The sequence below is a fragment of the Phyllobates terribilis genome, unplaced genomic scaffold, assembly GCF_046119375.1.
Source record: "Phyllobates terribilis strain yellow unplaced genomic scaffold, ASM4611937v1 Scaffold_116__1_contigs__length_5312468, whole genome shotgun sequence".
NCBI classification, from domain to species: domain Eukaryota; kingdom Metazoa; phylum Chordata; class Amphibia; order Anura; family Dendrobatidae; genus Phyllobates; species Phyllobates terribilis.
The window spans coordinates 868,594-892,707 of NW_027362876.1; the positions used below are offsets into that span (position 1 = coordinate 868,594).

Below are 24,114 nucleotides of genomic sequence, written 5' to 3' on the forward strand. Positions count from 1 at the left end.
ACCATCCAGTCTGGCAGTATGGGTGTGTGTGTTGTCCAGCTGGAGTAATCTGCTCCCAGCTTCAGCCAACTGGAAAGCACCGTACCCTACTAAAGCTGGAAGCGTATTGCCAGAAGCTGCCAGATACAGCCTTGTTCTCCTCTGGGTCAGTCCTATGTACTCAGCTCCCGGCTTGTGTATTTGTGTCCTGTTGTGACCTCGGCCCATTTACGGACTACTCTTGCGTCTTCTGATTTTGTATTTTCTCTGCCCTCCTGGTTCTGACCTGGCTACCTGACTATTCTTCTTCCCATCTCACTCCACAGAACAGCAGGTAACACAGTGGCCCAAGCCTAGAGGTCTCTGTGTAAGTCCAGATCCATGTAGAGGGGGTTAAAGGATGATGAGCAAAACGGTGACTATAGACAATAACACATCCCCTGAAATGATCAAACTCAACAGTCTCCATCAGTAAGTTGTGAGTAACTAGTGGTGAAACCTCTCTGGGGTAATTATAGTATACGGCTTGGTGGCTCTTGGCCATCTAAAATATTGTAAGGTCTAATAAATATTTTCTATCACATGAGATTCAAGAAAAAATATACTTTTATTAAAGAGAACTATTTATAATAGTGCAGAGCTGAAAATGTCTTAATTTTAGATCTCGGGCATCTGGGAGAGTCAATGGAGACCTTTTTTTTAAAGACTACCAGGGAGTTACAGACTGACATAAGTGAGGCCGGCCGATCCAAACAAAATCAAACTATCATACAGAATGAATCTGGAAAAAATAACTTATTTTTTTATTCTATGTTACATCCTCAACAACAATGTATGTATGAGAGGAGAACTACAAACTAAATAGGAGTTGCACTCATTTGTTGTGGACCATTGGAGCTACTATGAGTCCTGACCAGAAGAGTAGAGAAAGTATTAGCGCCCCCATTTCAGGAGAGATTGTGCAGTAATCTGAATTCTTTAGGATTGAAAACATAATGGAATTTATGACGTGGAGTGAATCCATGAAACCAGGGCTGGAGCCAACACATCTCCTGTAGGCGTGAATAAATGTATATTACAGCCATCAGCCACGCACAGCTTAGAGATATATCATGGCACAGGTGTAATGTTTTCTGTTTAGTTTATCACAATCTGGTTTGAAGTTAGTCGGTTTTAGAAGAAATTGAAAAGTCAGGATAAAGGGAAACTCTGCTGTTATTATACAGAAATTCACACTTGGCCCTCACTGCACATTTAATGTTATCGATCATAAAAGTGAAGTTTGGCCAGAAAGACTGGACCTGGTCTTGTAGGGACCATATGAGCACATTCAGCAGCACAGAAGGGAGAGAAGGTAGATTCATCCAATAAGATATCAGGGATCTAGGAAGACAACAGGGGGTAGGTGGATCCTGCAGGTTGTAAGTTCTATAGAAAAGGGCTTTCAATGCCCAAAATCGTTTGAACAGTTTTGGATGGAGGAGAATATTTTGGTCTAGAGGCAAAATGGTGATCACACGATTGTGATATGGCCGGACTACACCACCGATAAAGCAGCCACAGCCGGTGACAGAAGAATCTGTGACTTCTCTGCATTTAGTGGTTACTACTCACCTGGGTAGTCAGATGTAGGAATCTCCTCATTACACCGCTCATCACCCCTCACATATGTCTCTGTAGTATTAATATGGGTCAGATCTTCACCCTGAAACAAATATTGTAAAAGTCACAGACAGATGGAGAAGTCCCATCTATGATCAGCTCTAATCCTGCCATCTCCACCGTTCTCATTACAATAGTCTATAATATAACCGGGTATGCGTGTCTCTGTCTGAAGCCTCGATAGACTGCGCATGCGCGATGCGCAGTCTGGCTCCAGAAAGAATCAGGCATCCAGCCATTACAGGTAAGAGGGGTGTGTATGGCTCCGGAGATCGCTGTATGCGTAGGTACTGAACGCATACCGCAATCTCCGGCGTCATACTTACCTGATCGGGAGGAGCGTTGCCGCGGCACCTCTCTTCGTCGGAGATGGGGCAGGAGTGAGGCGTCGGATCGGCGCATGCGCATAGCGCTATCCAGCGCCATTTTACTGAAGACACATTTACAGTGTGTGTTCAGCAAAATGGCGCCGGACAGCGCAGTGCTCCGGCGACACATTCCTCCCCTGGCCTCCGGCAGAACAGGGTGCAGAAGCGCTGGAGCACAGAGAAGAAAGGTGAGTATAACTGTTTTTTTTTTTTTGTATGTGTGTACAGTGTGAAAGGAATGAGGGGGCCACACATACCATGATTGGGGGGTGAGGGGACCATGCATACCAGGATTGTGGGATGAGGGGATCATGCATACCAGGATGAGGGGTACCACACATACCAGGATTGCGGGGTGAGGGGACCATGCATACCAGGATTGGGGGGTGAGGGGTACCACGCATACCAGGATTGGGGGTTGAGGGGGTACCATGCATACCAGGTTTGGGGGTGAGGGGTGCCATGCATACCAGGATGTGGGGGTGAGGGGTGACATGCACCCCAGGATTGGGGGTGAGGGGTGCCATGCATACCAGGATTTGAGGGTGAGGAGTGCCATGCATACCAGGATAGGATGGTGGGGACAGGATGGGGGCAGCACAAATACCAGGAGGGGGGCAGCACATACCAGCATGGGAGACCATATACCAATAAAAATGCTCGCCACCTGGGCGTAGAATGGGTTCAATAGCTAGAATAAAACATATAATACTGGTGGATAAAACAAGACTGAGCACAAGACCTTCACAGCTGTCTACACATTATAGATCTCATGACACCTTCTCTCCATCTACCTGATGATCCTGAGGAACACTGGGATCTTCTTGTTTACAGCCCTGTAGAAGAAGAGGACGGGGACATCTCTCTGGTGTTGTCTTCTTACTGGATAGATCTGGAGGAAACACATACAGGGACTGGATTCATTCTTTACATACAGATAATTATAGGCCGTGTGTATTTAGTCCTGTCTGTTACCTGGTGATATGAGGGGCTGGGGAACCTCCATCATGACGTCCTTGTACAGATCTTTATGTCCTTCTAAATACTCCCACTCCTCCATGGAGAAATAGACAGCGACATCCTGACATCTTATAGCAACCTGACACATAAAATTATACAGTCATTCCTCCGATCCCTTCATAGTGTTACTATATAATGTCCCAGCATTCCCAGCAGTGTCACCTCTCCAGTCAGCAGCTCAATCATCTTGTAGGCGAGTTCTAGGATCTTCTGGTCATTGATGTCCTCATGTATCAGGGGGTGAGGTGGAGGGCTCAGGGGTCTTCCCCATCCCTCAGACACAGGGTCCTGACAGCGCTCACTAGAGGTCTTCTTCGCTACTGTATAATCCTGGTTATGGAGAGACACATTAATAAATCTCACTACAGACATTTCCAGAGTCCTCACCTCTCCAGTTCTGTCCATCTGTTATTCCCATAGATAAGAATGATGTAATGTGATGTCATCAGAATCTCTCACCTCTCCAGTAAGCTGGAAGAGGATATCTACGGTGAGGTGTAATATCCTCTCCACCATCTTGTTTCTGTCCATATCCATCTTTGATGGGTCAATAAGGATAATTCTCTTATATAGAAGATCTTCACTCAGAGGATCGGATATTGTAGGGACCTGAATGAGAAGATGATGAGCCGATGTAGCATCATAAATATCCTGTGTAATAATACAATTACTGGAGATAATAAGGGGAAATGTGGTGGGCCACTGGGGAGGCGTCAGATGTTGCAGAAGGGCCAGCTGGGGTATGTAGTCTCAAAGGCAGCAGATAATGATGTCACAGTAGTTGAAGTGGGTCGCTGGACCCCTAAACACTTCCCTAGTGTCCACAACAATTGTCAAAAGCGGAAGGTGGCACTTGTGGATGGTATAGGACCTCCCGGGCGGGGGGCACTCCTGTAGTTGTGGTGTCTGGGTGCAAGTTTGGAGTGCCCGTGATGTTTGTGCAATCACAAGCAGCCAGACACGCAGGTGAACTTGTAAACATAACAATTTTACTGAAGGAGGTAACGGGGTACAGTCTCTCTTGAAGGCAAAGTTTACAGTATTTTGTGCATATGAAAGTAATGGTTCTCTCCTCATGAGACAAGCGAGGTTATGGCCTCTCAGGGCGGCTGGAGCAGAGTTCTCTTCACTTGCTAGTAGAGGAAATGCTATGTGTAGTCCAAGAAATATTACACTGATGGAGGGACCTTCACAGATTAGCTCTCCGTGGAAACACACTAAAGTGTGGGTGTGCTCACAGTTTTTAGCCCACCGTTCCCTTTCGCAGGGGGTAGGTTTAAACAAAAAGTCGGTGGTGTGGCAGCCACGTGGATCTGGTCCGGCTAGAAGCAAACAGGATAACCAGCGTGCAGGAGAGAGAGCACACAAACAGCGTTATCTCTCCTGACTGGAAGAGGCTTGTCTTTTGTGAAGGAGATTATGTGGAGAAAAATGTCCCCCCAGCGTGGACTGGCATGGAAACTCTTCTGTGAGAAATAGTGTCTGTCTCCTATATCTTCATTAGGCTGAACCCCCCACTACTGATTTGTACCAGTGCTCAGTCAGTGTGCGAGCACTGAGCTGGGAGACTCCTCACAGCCATTTCTATGGCAGCTTATTGTGAGGAGAATCACTTACCTTTCATATACACACATTGGCCAGTAGATGGCAGGAAAGTCCAATTTACAATGCAATGTATTATATCTCCTAACTCACAGTGCCCACACTGGAACAAGTCTACTATCACACTACAACTGTCTCATTTAGCAGCAGTAGAACGGGTACCGGGATGCCACAGAAACATATGAGGAGATATATTATTTTACAGTACCGTATTTTTCGGACTATAAGATGCACCTAGGTTTTAGAGGAGGAAAATAGAAAAAAAAATGTAAGCAAAAAATGTGTTGACATTGCTGACACTGGCATAGGGGTAATGTCCCCCAATTCTGACAATATCCCCCAACCTGGTATATGTGCCCCCCCCCTTCCTTTTATACGTGGCCCCCATCCCTGTCCTGGTATGCCTGGCATCCCTCCATCCTGGTATGAATGGCACCCCTCATGCTTATCCTGCATGACACTCCTCATACCTATACTGGTATGCATGGCACCCCCAATCCCTGTCCTGGTATGCATGGCACCCCTCATCCCTGTCTGGTATGCATGGCACCCTACATCCTTGTCCTGGTATGCATGGCACCCTACATCCTTGTCCTGGTATGCATGGCACCCTACATCCCTGTCCTGGTATGCATGGCACCCTACATCCCTGTCCTGGTATGTCCATGGGCGTGGGGAGCAGTGAATATTCATTTTCTTTAGCAGCGGGGACAGTGTAGGCTGCAGCAGGCGGCGGCTGCCTCCTGTGCCCCGCTCCTCCGCCGCTACCGCTCCCCCCACACATCATATATATACACCCCCATCCCCCAACATTCGGACTATAAGACGCACACCCATTTTCCTCCAAAATTTGAGGAAAAAAGTGGTCTTATAGTCCGAAACATACGGTATTTAGTTTTCTTCTCTACATCTACTAATAAAACCTATATATTTTAGGCCACAGACAACAAGCAGTTTCTTTCTTGGAGTCAGCAGCTGAACACGTTTTTCAAAGACTCATCTTCCTTATTGCTAATTCTCATCTCATTTACCGACACTGGAATGGACATTATCAGTACTGCAGGAGATATTCATTACACGTAACATGAGGAATAACTACTTCATCATGAGGACGACATCTTCATCTTCTACTACGGCTCTAGAAACATATTTGGCCAGAGTCCGTCACTGACTACATCACCACTGGCCGTCTATATGAATGTTTCCCGTATTCCCTGAACTGTAATCTTGTATCACGTTAGATCTCATGTCTGATTAACACACAGAAGTTTGAGGCTTTGACACATTGTAAAGTTTTTAATATTAGACAGAGTAGGACTATCCTGAATACGTTCATCTTGCCATGGTGGGATAGCTTTCATGCTATTTTTGATCAAGAACAGTGTTACTAAGAACTCTATTTTATTTAAAATCACTTTTGGTTTTTATTTATTTATTTACAGCAGGGTTTATGATCAGTTTTCTTCTTGTAGTTTTTTTTTGATTAATGGCCATTGTAAACATGCATTTATGTGCTGCATGTATACCAATTTAAACCAAGCTCAAATTCTTGTTTTTCTCATGGGCACCATAGTGGCTGGGTGGGCTGCTGCTATGGATGATACGCCTCTAACTATCCAACTATGATGTGGTAAAAATCTCATAGGTTCTGGATTCATTAGTATCTGCACCAAGAATGGGGCTAAGTGAGTATTTATGAATCAGCCCTGGGGTAGTCGGTGGAGTGGATGAAACCATATTGTCGGTGTAGGGGGCAGTACTGTGGGAAAACCTCCCTAAAGTAAAATCTTAAACATTTATTAAATATATGCATTAAAAACTGGACTAACAACACATATGTTCTTAAAACTAGCAAAATTACAAGCTGAATGGCTTGTTGTGGATGTATATAAACAGATGTAAACAATGATGCTGCTGAATAATTGATACAGTCACTACCTTACCCTATCCTGTACCTAAACAAAGCTGATACTGCCTAGCCGACGAGGTTGGCACCCTCTACAATGGTGCCCCCCATTGTGATCCCTTGCTGTCTTTGTAAGTTTGCCCACTGACAAAGACATGAACAGTCTATAATTTTAAGGGTAGGTTAATTTTAACATTGAGAGATAGAATATCCCCCCCCCCCCCCAAAAAAAGTCAAGAAAATCACATTGTATAAATTAAATAAATTTATTTGCATTTTGCAGTAAGAAATAAGTATTTGATCCCCTACAAACCATTATGAGTTCTGGCTCCTACAGACCAGTTAGACGCTCCTAATCAACTCGTTACCTGCATTAAAGACAGCTGTCTTACATAGTCACCTGTATAAAATACTCCTTTCCACAGACTCAATTAATCAGTCAGACTCTAACCTCTACAACATGGGCAAGACCAACAAGCTTTCTAAGGATGTCAGGGACAAGATCATAGACCTGCACAAAGCTGGAATGGGCTACAAAACCATAAGTAAGACTCTGGGTAAGAAGGAGACAACTGTTGGTGCAATAGTAAGAAAATGGAAGAAATACAAAATGACTGTCAATCGACATCTATCTGGGGCACCATTCAAAATCTCACCTCGTGGGGTATCCTTGATCATGAGGAAGGTGAGAGATCAGCCTAAAACTACACAGGGGAACTTGTTAATGATCTCAAGGCAGCTGGGACCAAAGTCACCAAGAAAACCATTGGTAACACATTATGCCTTAAAGGTTTAAAATCCAGCAGTGCCCGTAAGGTCCCCCTGCTCAAGAAGGCACATGGCAAACTTCAGACGGGCCTGCACAATGAACACCTGGATGATTCTGTGAGTTATTGGGAGAAGGTGCTGTGGTCAGATGAGACAAAAATTGAGCTCTTTGGCATTAACTCAACTCGCTGTGTTTGGAGGAAGAGAAATGCTGCCTATGACCCAAAGAACACCATCCCCACTGTCAAGCATGGAGGTGGAAACATGTTTTGGTGGTGTTTCTCTGCTAAGGGCACAGGACTACTTCACCACATCAATGGGAGAATTATGGAGCCATGTGTCATAAAATCCTGAGTGACAACCTCTTTCCCTCTGCAAGGACATTAAAAATGGGTCGTGGCTGGGTCTTCCATCAAGACAATGACCCAAAACATACAGCCAAGGCAACAAAGGAGTGGCTCAAAAACAAGCACATTAAGGTCATGGAGTGGCACATCCAGTCTCCAGATGTTAATCTCATAGAGAACTTATGGAGGGAGTTGAAGCTCCGAGTTGCCAAGCGACAGCCTCAAAATCTGAATGATTTAGAGATAATCTGCAAAGATGAGTGGACCAAAATTCCTCCTGATATGTGCGCAAACCTCATCATCAACTACAAGAAACGTCTGACTGCTGTGCTTGCCAACAAGGGTTTTGCCACCAAGCCATTAAGTGTTGTTTGCCAGAAGAATCAAATACGTATTTGTCACTGCAAAATGAAAATAAATTTATCTAATTTATACAATGTGATTTTCTTGATTTTTTTCTATCTATTCTATCTCTCAATGTTAAAATTAACCTACCCTTAAAATTACAGACTGTTCATGTCTTTGTCAGTGGGCAAACTTACAAAAACAGCACGGGATCAAATAATTATTTCCTTCACTGTATGCATGTTTTTCTCAATATCTGAAATGAAATCTGGAAAGGTTTATTCTGTTTTAAGTCAATTAGGATGACCATAGTTTTTAATATTTGTCAAATGCCAGAATAATGAGAGTGAGAGAATGTTTTAAGGCATATTTATTACTTACTGCAAAGTCAAAAGTTTACATACACTAAGATTACTATGCCTTTAAACAATTGAGGACTGCGCATATGATCATATTGTTACGGGTCCGGGTGGTGGAACCTCTGTGCTGAGATACGAGGAGGGACCAGAGGGGCGTAACTAAGTGCCTAACACGGGGGCTTAATCGACTCCGTGAACCAAGGAGGGACCGGGAAGGTGGACCAGGTGCCACACCGGGACCGACCTCTAGTGAGAGCAGACGACTCCCACAGGACTGATGGCCAAAGCAAACAGGCACGATAGATGAGCACGGCTGATAGACAATGCAGGTAAACAGGCAGGCTTGGCTGGCAGACTGACAGGTGGACACAGCTGATAGACAGGCAGCACTGGGACCTGAGGGCTGGAGAGAGTGTTTAGAACACAAACCACAACTTTGCACAGGCACCTCCATTTTGGAGGAGGTGCTTTAAATAGGGGCTGGCCGGGGACTTTTTAGGACGGCGCGCGCGGCCTCTTTAAGAGTACAGTGCCCGGGGATCTGTGCACGCACCCTGGGAAGATGCTGCGGTGAGACCAGAGGAAGTAGTGGGGGCCGACACTACACATATGTGTTTGGAAGCTTCCGATAGTTTTTTGGCAACATCTTAGTTATTTAGAGACACACCTGTGGATGTATTTTAATGCACACCTGAAACACACTGCTTCTTTGTGTAGCATCATGAGAAAGTCTAAAGAAATCAGCCAAGATATCAGGAAGAGAATTGTGGACTTGCACAAGTCCAGCTCATCCTTCCGTACAATTTCAAGATACCTGAAGGTGCCTCATTCATCTGTACAAACAATTATACGCAAGTACAAACAAGATGGGAATGTCCAGCCATCATACCGCTCAGGAAGTAGGCGAGTTGTGTCCCAGAGATGAACGTGCTTTTGATCCGACGTGCATATCAACCCAAGGACAAAAGCAAGAGACCATGTGAAGATGATGGCGGAAGCTGGTAAGACTGTGTCAATATCCACAGTGAAATGAGTGCTGTATCAACATGGGCTGAAAGGCCACTCTGCCAGGAAGAAGATATTACTCCAAAAGAAACATAAAAAAGCCAGATTAATGTTGGCAAATGCACACAGGAACAAAGACCTTAATTTTTGGAGGCATGTCCTGTGGTTTGATTAAACTAAAATTTTGGGCATAATTACAATTGTTACATTTGGAGGAAAAAGGGAGAAGCTTGGAAGCCTAAGAACATCATCCCAACTGTGAAACATGGGGGTAACAGCATCATGTTGTGGAGTTGTTTTGCTGCAGGAGGGACTTATGCACTTCACAAAATAGATGGCATCAAGAGAAAAGAATATTATTTGGCAATACTGATGCAACATCTCAAGACATTAGCGAGGAAGTTAAAGCTTGAACGAAAAAGGGTCTTTCAAATGGACAATGATCTGAAGCATACAGCCAAAATAGTAACAAAGTGGCTTAGGGATAACAAAGTCAATGTTTTGGAGTAGCCATCACAAAGCCCTGTTCTCAATCCTATTGAAAATTTATGGGCAAAGATGAAAAGGCAGGTGCGAGCAAGGTGACCTACAAACCTGGGTCAGTTACAACAGTTTTGTCAGGAGGAATGGGCCCAAATTCCGACCAAACTATTGTGAGAAGCTTGTGGAAGGATATCCCAAATGCTTGACCCAAATCATTCAGCTTAACCCCTTTACCCCCCAGGGTGGTTTGCACGTTAATGACCAGGCCAATTTTTACAATTCTGACCACTGTCACTTTATGAGGTAAGAACTCTGGAACGCTTCAAAGGATCCCCCTGATTCCGAGACTGTTTATTCGGGACATATTGTACTTCATGATAGTGGTAAAATTTCTTTGATATCACTTGCGTTTGTGAAAAAAAATGGAAATTTGGGGAAAGTTTTGAAAATTTCACAATTTTCAAACTTTGAATTTTCATGCCCTTACATCAGAGAGATATGTCACACAAAATAGTTAATAAATAACATTTCCCATATGAGTACTTTACATCAGCACAATTTTGGAAAACATTTTTTTTTTTTTTTTAGGGAGCTATAAGGGTTAAAAGTTGACCAGAGATTTCTCATTTTTACAACAAAATTTACAAAACCATTTCTTTGGGGTCGCCGTCACATTTGAAGTCACTTTGAGGGGTCTTTGTGACAGAAAATATCCAAAAGTGACACCATTCTAAAAACTGCACCCCTCAAGGTGCTCAAAACCACATTCAATAAGTTTATTAACCTTTCACATGCTTCACAGCAATTAATAGAACGTGAAAGGAAAAAATGAACATTTAACTTTTTTTTCACTAAAATTTTACTTTAACCCCCAATTTTTTTTATTTTCACAAGCGTACCAGGAGAAATTGGAAACCAAAAGTTGTTGTGCAATTTCTCCTGAGTATGCTGATACCCCATATGTGGGGAAAAGCCATTGTTTGGGCGCACGGCAGGGCTTGGAAGGGAAGGAGCGCCATTTGAGGTTTTCAATGCAAAATTCGCTGGAATTGACAGCGGACCCCATGTGCCTAAACAGTGGAAACCCCCCACAAGTAACCCCATTTTGGAAACTAGACCCTTAAGAAACTTATTTAGAAGTGTGGTGAGCACTTTTTACCCCCAAGTGTTTCGCAAAAGTTTATGACGTAGAGTCATGAAAAAAAATCTTTTTTCTTTCCACAAAAAGGATCTTTTAGCCTAAATGTTTTTATTTTCACGAGGGTACCAGGAGAAAGTGGACCTCAAAATCTGTTGTCCAATTCCTCCTGAGTACGCCGATACCCCATGTGTTGGAGAAAACTACTGTTTGGGCGCACGTCAGGGCTCGGAAGGGAAGGAGTGACGTTTTAGAATGCAGACTTTGATGGAATGGTCTGCGGGCGTCATGTCACGTTCTCAGAGCCCCTGATGTGCCTAAACAGTGGAAATGGCCAATAAGTGCCCCCTTTTTGGAACGGATACCCGATTTGTGAATCTTATAATGTAGTGTCATACGTCAGTTGTGTAGGATAACCTGTCGAATATTACACAACTGACGTATGACAACCTGACGAACACTACGTCAGTTGTGTAGTGTTCCGTCAGGTTGTCATACGTCAGAAATTAATTTAGTAGTCCATGGAAGTATGGTATCTTTTGAAGCATTCTTTCATGCACAGTCCAGGTTTGTCGGGGCAGGTGTCACATTATAAAAGGTGAATACGCAAGGACACCATTTATCAAACAAACTCGGCACTTCTTTTGTGACTTACCTTTTTTTTCGCTGTGAGGCATTTGCCTTGGGAAATGCTGGTCTGGTACAATTCAAGGACCTTCAGTTCTGGAAGTACTGGGGCCCGCTCAGTCACCACTGCAAAATATCAGGGCCTTGATAACTACCTCCTGGAACTGAAGGTACAACGTAGAAGTCTAGCCTGCACATTGTGACAGAAGTAAAGCGTCGTTGTGCATTGCCATCTGTACAATGTGCACGGCCAACTTCTTGTACCACACCTTGGCCTTTCTCAAAGCACTGTAAGGCTGGAGAACTTCATCAGAGAGATCAACTCCCCCCATGTACTTGTTGTACCCCACTACAAAGTCTGGTTTGACGACCTGTGTAGTGGAACCTTGTACAGTGCTGAGGGTGCTGCCATCACCTTGTATGGTGGTCAAGAAAAGGACATCCCTCTTGTCCTTGTACTTGACCACCAGAAGGTGGTCGCTACATTGGGCTCTGCTCTCACCCCTTCTGAGCAGCTGCCCAATTAGCGTCTTTGGGAGGCCTCTGTATTTTTGCGGACAGTATCGCAGGCTGCGGTACGTCGCACAGAGAGGGACTTGAAGAGAGAGACACTGGTATAAAAGTTATCCACATGCAAGTGATAACCTTTATCCAGCAGTGGGTGCATCAAGTTTCACAATTTTCCCACTCACTCCCAGAACAGGGGGGCATTCAATCGGGGAGTCCTTCCCTTCATAAACTCTAAACTTGTGAGTGTACCCTGAGGTACTCTCACAAAGTTTATACAGCTTGATTCCGTACCTGGCCTTCTTAATGGGCAGGTACTTCCGGAATCCAAGCCGCTCCATAAAAGCCATTAAGGACTCATCCACGCAGATGTCCCTTTGGGGCACGAACACTTCAGCAAACTTGTTGTTGAAGTGGTCGATGACCAGCCGAACTTTGAAAAGATGATCAAAGTTCGGGTCATCGCGTGCAGGACACCTTGCATTATCGTTGTAATGCAAGAACTTGTGGATGGCCTGAAAACGTTTCCGGGTCATGACCATTTGGAACACTGGAGTGTTATACAAAATGTCAACACTCCAATATTGCCAAAGTTCTGGCTTCTTCAGGTTCCCATATGAAGGACCAGGCCCCAAAACTTCATTATTTCTACTGCGTCTACAGGAGACCAGTTAGAAAATGATGAAGAGGGGTTTTGTTCCAAAAATTGATGAGCGTATAAATTAGTTTGGCCCACCATGAGGTTTACAAGATCCTCAGAGAAAAAGACTTTGAAAAAGTCTAGTTCTGTGAGGCCGGTGGTGTCAAACTTGATTCCTGATTCCGCCACAAAATCAGGAATCAGTGGTAATAATTTTTGGGGGGGCGAGGTCCACACGGGGTCAGTAGTGGGGGGGGCGCTGATTCATCTTTTCTCCTGGGGCGTCTGAGTGGCGGTTTAGTAGCACTTGAAGGACTCCCGCTTTCCCGGCTGTATGTTTTAAAATTGTGTGTAAAGAATAAAGGATCTTCATATTCAATCGCTTGCTGGAGTGCCACCTTCTATCTGTTAACAGGATTTCGAAGGAAAAATCTTTCTTTGGGCAGAGCACCTGCTGATTAGCGATCCCTGGCTATTTGTTACTGACGCTCACTGGACTGCAAAAAGGTATGCGATAGGAATAAGATCTGTGGTCACTGATCAGCGCTCGGCCGCTGCAGGAAGCACAAAAAAAAAAGAAAAGGACAACAGTCGAGCGATGATGTGATGATCAGCACTTGGTGGCAGAAAGGGGGATGGGAAGGGTGAGAGGGGGATTGGGGTGGATGAGGAGGGATCAAAAAATCCTACTTACAGTTGTTGTCTTTCAGATGTCATCTGTAAGATGTCTTCTGGAGCAGGAGCTGCGATTGTGGTGTCACAGGCTTCTGTGGCCCAGCAAGGCGCACAATCGGACAGCGTGACTGCCCTCTAGAAAAGAAAAAAGGTTAGTTGAAAAAAAAGGTAAAGTAGCGAGCACGAGTGCTGATCGGTGATTTGCGTCACCAATCAACTCTCGGCGGCTGCTGGATGCACGCACGGAGGTGGTGCAAAGTGGGGGGGGGGCGGGGGAGGGGAGAAATAATTGACAGAGATGATGAAAAAAAGTCCTGAAAAGCAGCGAGCTTGGACGTTGATCAGCGACGTAGTCACTGGTCAGCCCTCGGCCGCTGCAGGACGCACAAAAAAAAAAAAAAAAACTGGGGGCAGGGTGGGTAAAAAGGAGGGGGTTGGGGTGGATGAGGGGAGAAAAGGGATGGACTTACCAAAGTCTTATCTGTTCTTCTTTCAGCAGCAGGTTCAGGAGCAAGACCTGCAGCAGCAAGACACGGAGCAGGAGACCCAGGATCCAGGAGACCGCAGGACGCCGGAGCAGCAGCGACTGGAGCACGTGAGAAGAAGGTCTTGTGGTGTCACAGGTGCTTCTGTGGCAACACAAGGCCCAGCACAGAGGTGATCAAATATGACCGCTCTATAGATATCCTCACCAAGTGTGAGGATCTGCAGGGCGGTCACAGGGGGGGTGATAGGGTGGTGACAGGTAGGTCACAGGCTGGTCACCTCCCGGTCAGGCACTCTTATTGTCATCATCGATCGCACCAATCAGAGATGGCTGGGGCCTGGGCAGCATCACAGAGGGTCACAGGGAGGTGTTCAGGTACTCTGATTGGAGTGACCGATGTCATCATCGATCGCTCCAATCAGAGCTGTCTGGGGCCTCTGCTGACATCACAAGGAGTCATGGGGCGGTGACAGGTAGGTCACCAGTCGGTCACTGCCCCATGACTGCCCAGTCACCGCGCGGTCGCGCTATGATCGGTGAGATCGATGTGATTGGCAATCACACCGATCATAGCGGGTTGGGGTGAGGGCTTGGGTCTCTTAGCAACAGCCTAGGATCGATGCTCTTATGAGCACCGATCCCAGGCTGCACATCACTGTTTCCGGCAATCTGATTGCCAGAAACAGTGAGAAATGCTGTGACTGGCTGTTCAGAATTGAACAGCCAATCACAGCGATCGTGGGTGTGGGGGAAGGCGGCGCCATCTACCCTGAAGTAAGATGGCACCGGAGATTTAATGCGATCTCCGCGACTTTGACTTTTGACTTTGCAGTAAGTAATAAAAATGCCTTAAAACATTCGCTCTCTCATTATTCTGGCATTTGGCAAATATTAAAAATTATGATAATCCTAATTGACCTAAAACGGGAAAGGTTTTTTCTGATTTCATGTCAGATATTGAGAAAAACATTCCAGTGTGTCTTTTTATATAGTGTATGTAAACTTGTGGTTTCAACTGTATATAATACACTGATACATTAAATAGAACCAGATACGTATCAAGGTATATATAAAGGAAAGGGTATGGTACTCAGAATGTTTCAATAATCCGCCTCAACGCGTTTCCCCAACAGCTTCATCAGGAGGCTTGATACAGGGATGATAATTCATGATGTTCAGCATAGTGTGTCTAATAGCCAGGTGTCCATGTTTAAATATCCCACTTCATCCAAAACCCCTCCTCAGACTAGGAGACCCATTCCCATTCCTAGATGTGAATTGTCATAGGATATATAGAATGGAGTATGTCTACAATAATGTACTGAACCTGCGCGAATTCTCATGCACTAGCAGTTCGATAATTTCCATACCATAGTGTGCATGTCCGGAAGTGACGTGCTTTACACTGAAACACCAAATAAACTGATTGAGACCGCCCCACTGGTACCCATGACTGAACATTCCCATAGTTATGCGTTCTACGCCAGAACATATCTAGGATCATTGTCTGCGATTGCGTATGGCCGGATGTCTGCGTTCCACGCCGGAGCACATATGGTATTGGATTGCATTCCATCTCACAAAAATCCTCTCTCTGAGATCAGCATCATGGGAGACTAAAAAAAAATTGCGAAGACACTGGGTCTTCCGTGGGCATAATACTACTCAGACAACACAGGGTGATGGTAAAACAGCGTGGCAATACATTATTAAACCACAAAATAGGACAATAAACACACAAAACAGTCCTAGCAAATACCAAAGATGGTACAACATTACACAGTCTCACCCATCCTTCTCCACCTGCCTGGGATAGAACAACTGCGACTTTGGAAACTTCCAGGCCCGACTACCACAACCAGTGGCTCCCCGCTTCTGGCAGGGCCCCACAAAGAGGAGGTAGCGGCAAGCTTAGGAAGCTAGCAGTCCATCGAGGTACAAGACCACGAGACCCGAGGGTCCCAACCTGGCCTTTCCAAGAGTTTCCATGGGGCCAGATGACTGGCGGGTCCCAATCTGGCTTCTCCGAATGTCTCCGTGGGTTGGAGGGGACTGGTGGGTCCCTCCTGCCATCCCCAAACAATATATCCATGGGGCCAGGTGACTTCTTTGTCCTCTCTTGGTCTCCCCAAAATGTATCCATGGTCTCTCTGATAGTCAAATGAAGAAGATCTGTATCTTTCCAGTCAGGGCCGATACCCTTACAATAGAATCATTTAGAATAGAAATCTGTGCCTCTTTGGATAATGCCATGCAATCCATCTGCTGTCCTGAAGGATGTCTCTCATTCTCTTTGTAAAGTCTTTCTCCAATCTCTGTTTCAAGTGTGACTGCTACAGAAACACATGTCCCTTCTGCTTCTCTGGGCTCAGCCCCCTGAATGGCAGAACTGCTCTCACCCTCCTCCCCCAAAGCTAAGTGTGTATTAGTGGAGGTATCTTTCTCAGGTGACCTCATCACCTGGGTCTACATGTGAGACTCCCTGTGGTGAAGGCTCTGCCGGATTCTCCTTTCAACACTTACACAATGGGCCTAGACAATTTCTTGAACAATGGTTAGAGGCTCCTGAGATACTAATGAGATTAGTGGAATGCTGGACACTTTACAAGTTAAATTAGTGTACATAAATGGACGAGCAAGCAGAACATTAGTAAAACACAGCCAGCAATCTCTAATAAAACACAATAATGTATTTGTCTTGGATTAACAAATCTAATCGTCTGGCTAATTAAGATTTTATGCTGTATCGTCACACAAGTATTGCACATTCTCCCATCATGCAATAGGCATGTAGATCTACTTCATCACTACATAAAATATGAGATGATGGGCACCAAGTCTTGCATTGTGCAGGTGTGTCAACGGGTTGTTGTCCGTGTGCACGGTGAACTTTGCGGAGACCAGGTAATGTTTAAACCGTTCTGTGACGGCCCACACCACTGCCAAGAATTCTAGCTTGAAGGAGCTGTAATTCTCCGGGTTCCTTTCAGTGGGCCTCAGCTTCCGGCTGGCGTACGCGATCACCCTTTCTCTGCCCTGTTGGTTTTGGGACAGTACGGCTCCTAGCCCCACATTACTGGTGTCTGTGTGGAGGATAAAAGGCTGGCCATAATCGGGGTAGGCCAGGATCTCATCCCCCATGAGGGCCATCTTCAACTGGCGGAAGGACTCCTCTTCCGGCTTGTCCCACTTGAAGGGTGGCTTGTGACTTCTGGATTTAGACTGACCTATCAGGAGGTCCTGCATTGGAGCTGCCATCTTAGTGAACCCGGGGATGAACCTTCGGTAGTAGCCTACCAACCCGAGGAATTGCCTCACTTCTTTGATGTTAGAGGGGCTTGGCCAGCTCTTGATGGCTGTAACCTTGTCGGGTCGGGGGCTACTCCTTCAGCACTCACCACGTGCCCTAGGTACTGTACCTTCGGTTTTAACAGGTGACACTTTGAGGGCTTTACTTTCAGGCCATAGCCTGCCAGGGCTTCGAACACCTCGGCCAGGTGTTTCAGATGGTCCTCGTAAGTCTTCGAATAGACAATCACGTTGTCCAGGTAAAGTAAGACCGTCTCGAAGTTTCGGTGCCCTAGACAGCATTCCATCAGCCTCTGGAAGGTCCCGGGTGCATTGCAGAGCCCGAATGGCATACAGTTGAATTCACTCAATCCCTTCGGGGTGGTGAAGGCGGTCTTCTCCTTGTCAGCCTCTGCACAGGAACCTGCCAGTACCCGCTAGTAAGATCCAAAGTAGAGAAGAAGTTAGCTGATTTTAGTGCGGCTAAAGACTCCTCGATCCTAGGTAACGGGTACGCGTCTTTATGGGTGATACGATTGATTTGTCTATAGTCCACGCACATTCTCATGGTACCGTCTTTCTTTTTTACCAGAACCAAGGGGGCTGCCCAGGGGCTACAGCTGTCTCTAATGACCCCGGCTTCTTTCATTTCTCTAAGCATGCCCTTTGCGTTCTGATAATGTGCAGGGGGTACAGGTCTGTATCTCTCTTTTATTGGTGGGTGGCTCCCCGTGGGGATGTGGTGTTCTACCCCTTTCACCCTGCCGAAGTCTAGCGGGTGCTTACTAAAGATTCTCTCGTACTCCTGAACCACCCGGTAGACTCCTTGCTTTTGGTGCAAGGGAGTGGAGTCAGCACCCACGTGGAGTTTCTGGCACCAGTCCTCCTTGTGTTTCTGGGAGCCACTATCCTCCACCGGTGGAGATGGAGGCAAGGGTTCCAAGACCCTGAGAGCATTGTGTTCGACAGCAAACAATTTGGCTAATGTAGCGTACCGGGGCAAGTGTACTTCCCTTTCCCCGATGTTTAAAGATCCGGACGGGCACCCTTCCAAGGCGGACATCAACCACCCCCCGGGCTGTCAAAATGGTGGGCCTGCTGTCTGAGTACACGGGTTCTACCATGGCTTGGTAGTCTCTCCCTCTTAACCCGATTGCAGTCCGACACCAGATCATCATTTCACTTTTGGGAGGCATGGCAATGGGGAACGGGTCGCTCATCCTCACGCTACCGATCTCACCACCAGACAGTTCTACCTGATGCCGTCTCATCAGGGCTCTTATCTCCTTCTGGAGGACCCTCTGTTGGCTGGAGCTCGCATTCATCGCCACCTGCTGCAAAATTACAATCACTTCTGAAAGACAATTTTCAATCACATTAGTACCCAAGGTTATTTTAGGGTGACTTTCTCGACTGTCAATGTCCACAATGATCACTCCCTGTGCCGGCAGTTCAACTTTTTCAATCTTAATGGTCATCTCTCTGAACTCCACCTGCAGCACGGGCTGGCCATTGCTAGTGATGATGCTCAAGTCACTGTCTGGAGAGCAGGTTATGTCAGTGTCACTCCAGTACTGCTTGAAAAGTACATAGGGGATGGTAGTCACTTGGGACCCGGTGTCCAGCAGTGCACTCATGGGGATACAGTCCAGCACTACGGGTAAAAAAGGGCGTCCCCCTACATACTTATCACGCCAATTAGACGAGCCTGGTGACCTTATGCCTGGGGGTTGGCCCTCTGCCCCAGGTCGGACCCATTTAAAGCACAGTACCTGGCTACGTGTCCCGGCTGGCTACAACGGCGGCAAATCGGCTGTCCATCCTCAGTGTAACGATCGGCGGGCCTCCCTCTGAACGACAGGATTCTCCTCCGTCGATGCCACGGGACATCCTCCGGGCTGGAAGCCAGCTTGATTGGTCCTGACGGGTCCATCTGTAACGACTGTACGGTCCTGGTCAATGCAGCAACACTCTTTGTTAGTTTGCAGGCGGGGATGGGTTTATGGCCTGCGCATCAGCCCCCACAAGGTCTGCAGGGTAGGGCGCAGCCTCCTGGTGGTAAGTGATGGCAGGGCGCCGAGAAAATACAGCGCCACCGGGTGCGGGTTCTCGGAGCACCCGGATGGCCCTATCTTTGAACTGTGCAAAAGTCAAATCGGGGTTCTGTAGGGCCATGAGGCGCAGGTGAGTTCTGTGGGCGCTGGACAGCAGACCTTCTATGAACTGGTCAGTAAATAGTTTATCTGTATCCTGCACGCTGCCAGGGTCAGCTTGCTTAATTGCCCCCAAGGCTTCCTGTAAATTTAGGGCATAGTCTCTGATGCTATCTTGAGCTCGCTGCTTACATCCATAGAACCGCATCTTGATTTCTGCTGAGGTACGGGTATCAAAAGGTGTCCCGTAGACGGGTCAGAACCCCCCTTACAGTCCTTTTCCCCTCAGCTGTCCAAGACTTTACCTCCCGCTGGGCCGCACCAGTTAACTGCCCTATCAGTATGCTTACTTTCTGTTCTTCTGTCAGGGGGTAAACTTTGAACAGGCTATACAGCCTTTCTTTAAAGTCGCCCAAGGTATGCGACTCGCCGGCATACTGTGGCAGCCAGGCCGCTCCGGGGATATAGGGCATGGAAAACGGCATCACAGCTGCAGCGGCTATGCTGGTGGTAGAGGGTCCCTCCGCGTCCAACATCTTCCTCCCCCCTAGTTAACCATGGCCTACCTTCCGGCGATCCTCTTCTGTAGGCCGCGGCTCTGTTCGCGATGCTCTGGGCGAGGACCTTGCGTCGCTCGGTGATGACGTCTGCGTCCGCTGGATCTCCTTCCAGGACCTTGCGCAGCGTCTCAGCGTAGGGCGGGGCTTCAGCGTTCCGAAGATGGCGCCCGATGGCGGGAAACGGCTCCGATTGGCGGGAAATGGCCCCGAATGGCGGGAAACTTCACTCAGGTAAGTATAAAGTCTTTTTCAGGCACGCAATACCCGTTTGTGGCGGGTTGGTCACAATCCTGCCGACTACACCAAAGCTGACTCGCCCCCTGGGCCGTGGGGCACCCGGAACCGGGCTTCTATGCGATGCTGGGGGTAGTAGTGGCAACCCGATCCCGTGGCTCAGGGTGGTCAGACCAAATTGTGGCAATCTATTTATCAGTGTTTTGAAAGTCCGACTACGCCACCCGTGGATTGCGGTCAGAGCTAACCGCCGCTGCGAGGCAGACCACTGAGGCTGGTGTTGGTGTGCAGCACAGGGGTAGGACAACTCCCCACGGGAAGAGTGTAGCCTCAGGGCAGTGTAGGTGAATGCTGGGGGTGATAGTGCAGGCCCCAATAGTAAGAGTTCAGAGTCCGCTTCAAACAGTCCAGGGTCTTTATTGCAGACGTTATTACTGACCCAACAGGAGTACCGGTTAGGAGTGGGCCTGGGTATCTGAGAGCATTCGGGCGAGCCCCACTGGTCAGGGTGTAGGCCTACCGTTCTCTCTATGCTCTTTCTGACTACCCCCCTCTTCGTGGTGTAATAGCCCACGTCCCTGAGCTGGCCGTGTACTTTGCCTGTATGGCTTGCGAATTGGGCCTTAGGTATCTTTTGCTTTCTCCTACTGTACTGGTCCCTCTGTGTGGCGGAGCCTCCAGGCTTCTTAGGCCAAGGGACCTGAAATCTCTCGCGTGTTTGGTTCTCTGCTGCTGGGCTTGCAACCCTGACAGCCTCGGACCCCAATGTCCGGTTGTGTACTTCTCTCAGCCAGGACCGGCTCTCGTCGCCTCTGTCCCTAGCTCGCATTCTCTCCTCTGCCTCACGGACTCCTCAGCTGCTGCTGACCTGTCCCTCTTCTCTGAGAACCCTTCTGGACACTTCAGAAGTGGAGTCTGGTCTCCCTAACCCTGCCCCAGTTCCAGCTTTTATAGGGGCAGCCTGATTCCCCTACTTGCCTGGGACAGGAGGTGCTGCATGCTAATGGTCCCTGAACATGGAACCTTCATCCTGCTCTCAGACACAGCCTTTAATATTTGTGGCATCCAGGCCTGGGGTGACACAGATGCCACCGCTTATGATCATCCCTGAATATTGTGGTTTCCTCCCACCATCCCAGGAATAGGTTAGCATACGAGGGGGTACAGGGGCTCCCCATCACAGTATAGCTGAGCTTGGGAGAAGTACTTCCTGTCAAAAAGGAAGAAGTTATGAGTAAGAGTGAATTTTAGAAGATCCTCTATGAAGTCATTATGTCTGCTACACTCTATTGATCTCAATTTCAAGAAATGTCTTACTCCTCTGATACCATCCTCATGCGGTATATTACTGTACAAAGCCTCGATATCTAGTAAGGCCTGCTCCCCTACATGCATGTATATATGCTCAAGGGTGTACATGTAGGAGAGCAAGGAAAGGTAAAACCAACTCCAGAGGAATTATTCCAACCTCAGGCGGTACTGTGGGAACATTATACTGTGTGTGGTGCATCATACATACTGCATAAGGGGCATTAAACTGTGGGGGGCATCATACATCCTGCATAAGGGGCATAATGGGGGCATCATACATTCTGCATAAGGGACATAATGGGGGCATCATACATTCTGCATAAGGGACATAATGGGGGCATTACACTGTGTAGGGGCATCATACATCCTGCATAAGGGGCATTACACTGTGGGGGGCATCATACATCCTGCATAAGGGGCATAATGGGAGCATTACACTGTGTGGGGGCATCATACATCCTGCATAAGGGGCAAAATGGGGGCATTACACTGTGGGGGGCATCATACATATTGTATAAGGGGCATTACACTGTGTGGGGGCATCATACATCCTGCATAAGGGGCATAATGGGGGCATTACACTGTGTGGGGGCATCATACATACTGTATAAGGGGCATAATGGGGGCATTACACTGTGTGGGGCATCATACATACTGCATAAGGGACATAATGGGGGCATTACACTGTGTGGGGGCATCATACATAATGCATAAGGGGCATAATGGGGGCATTACACTGTGTGGGGGCATCATACATCCTGCATAAGGAGTATAATGGGGCATTACACTGTGGGGGCATCATACATCCTGCATAAGGGACATAATGGGGGCATTACACTGTGTGGGGGCATCATACATCCTGTATAAGGGGCATAATGGGGGCATTACACTGTGGGGCCAGTAAAGGGGTCCTGTACTATGAGACCAATACGTTTCCTCCCTTCCTGTCTCCATAGTTGGGTCGTATGTATCTATTACAGGAAACAGAACAAAAACCTTATGATTCTTATAAAGGGGCAAAACAAGACCCCAAAAGAGTCCCCGTGCTGAAGGGGTTAATGCCCCCTGCGCCCAGTAATGGGGTCTCCACATACCTCCACCTGCAGAGCCGCCACCAGATATATGGCTGCTCTGTGCGCACAGGAGCTGTGATGAGGTCACAGGAGGGGAGGAGTCAGGGGTCACATGATCAGGGGCCTCAGTGGATGCAGGACTCTGCTGTGCTGGTTGTCATGGTGCTGGATGAGCTGAAGTTTATGTGTGGGGTCAGGAGGGGTTTACAGTGTGGATGTAGCAGAGCCGCGTGTGTACGAGGCGTACGGAGCAGAACCATGTGTGTACGAGGTGTACGGAGCGGAGCCGTGTATGTACGAGGTGTACGGAGCAGAGCCGCGTGTGTACGAGGTGTACGGAGCGGAGCCTCGCGTGTACGAGGTGTACGGAGCGGAGCCGTGTGTGTTTATGGAGCCCTGTAAGTACGGAGCCATGTGTGTACGGAGAGGAGAGGTGTATGTACGGAGCGGAGCCATATGTATACGAGGTGTAAGGAGCCGTGTGTGTACTGAGCGGTGTATATATGGAGCCATGTGTGTATGCTGTATACAGCTGTATACCCCCCAGGTTCGGTCGTAGACACCGCGGCTCTTTATCTGACACTGGACACTCGTTAAAACTGCGCTCGGACGTCTCTTGTTTCTCGCACAGATATTGATAACATAAGATGGAGTCAGACGAACCCTCCTACAAAACCTGATAACAAAGTCATTACTACAGGACTGGATGAGAAAGGGATTTATTCTACAAGAAACGCTGGGGCCACAAATGAGAGAATCCGGGCCCCGTGGCTGGATACTCCGGGCCCCCAGCGTGTTAGGACCAGACGGGGTCTTTGTCCCTGGAGCTTCTCTGCTCGGTATAATGAGACTCTGATCTTGTTCTTATAAAGAGGGTTGGAGTAAAATAGAAGCTGCCTGAATATGAGGACCTTGTCTGATCTCTATGTCCTTGTCTACAGAGCTATGGAGATAGCGCTATTCTCTGTATAATAGATGTGATGTCGCTGGAGCCCTAATATTCCTGTACAGGGGTCTCTGTAGAGATAATCTTACCCCAGCATTATGGATTGGGAGAAAGGAAAAAAGGGATTGGGGACATTTTATTGTAACTTCCGTTAAAAAAAACCTGTAATCTACTATATAATCGGCTAATGTTTTGGCTAATTTGAATACTATTCCACCTGCTGATTTTGATGCTTATTTTGATGCTGATTATGAGGTTTTGTCTGACTTACCTGCCGGTAATGAGAATGCAGCCTTCACTGGTGGCATCTCGTCTTCTTTTCTACCTCCCATTAGTCCTGGTAATATTATTGACACCTTTCAGGATCGTGTTATCGGGGAGGTTGAATCATTGATTTATGTACCCCCGCTTTCTAATTTGTCACAAAATGAGAGATCGGCTTTGAATGAAATTAAATCTTGGAAGGATGTTGTTGTACTTAAAGCATATAAAGGTGGTAAAATAGTATTACTTAATAGAGATTTTTATGTGGCAGAGTCATTGTCGCAACTGGCAGATTCCAATACTTATACACCTTTACCTAGTGACCCCACATTTAAAAATAAAAATTTATTGAGATCTTTATTAAGAA

At 47.0% G+C, this 24,114-nt stretch overlaps 1 protein-coding gene across 2 annotated transcripts in view; it reads right to left on the reverse strand.

The window, feature by feature from the left end:
* Positions 1 to 22,640, reverse strand: part of LOC141201464 (uncharacterized) — a 31,669-nt gene extending 9,029 nt beyond the window's left edge. For both annotated transcript variants that reach the window (XM_073663456.1, XM_073663455.1), the window contains exons 1-6: positions 22,559 to 22,640; positions 3,489 to 3,638; positions 3,192 to 3,359; positions 2,985 to 3,108; positions 2,804 to 2,901; positions 1,594 to 1,684 (exon numbers count right to left, since the gene is read on the reverse strand). In XM_073663456.1, the coding sequence (XP_073519557.1) occupies positions 1,594 to 1,684; positions 2,804 to 2,901; positions 2,985 to 3,108; positions 3,192 to 3,359; positions 3,489 to 3,566 (559 nt within the window). In that variant the 5' untranslated portion in view covers positions 3,567 to 3,638; positions 22,559 to 22,640. The remainder of the gene's footprint in view (positions 1 to 1,593; positions 1,685 to 2,803; positions 2,902 to 2,984; positions 3,109 to 3,191; positions 3,360 to 3,488; positions 3,639 to 22,558) is intronic.
* Positions 22,641 to 24,114: the final 1,474 nt, after the last annotated feature.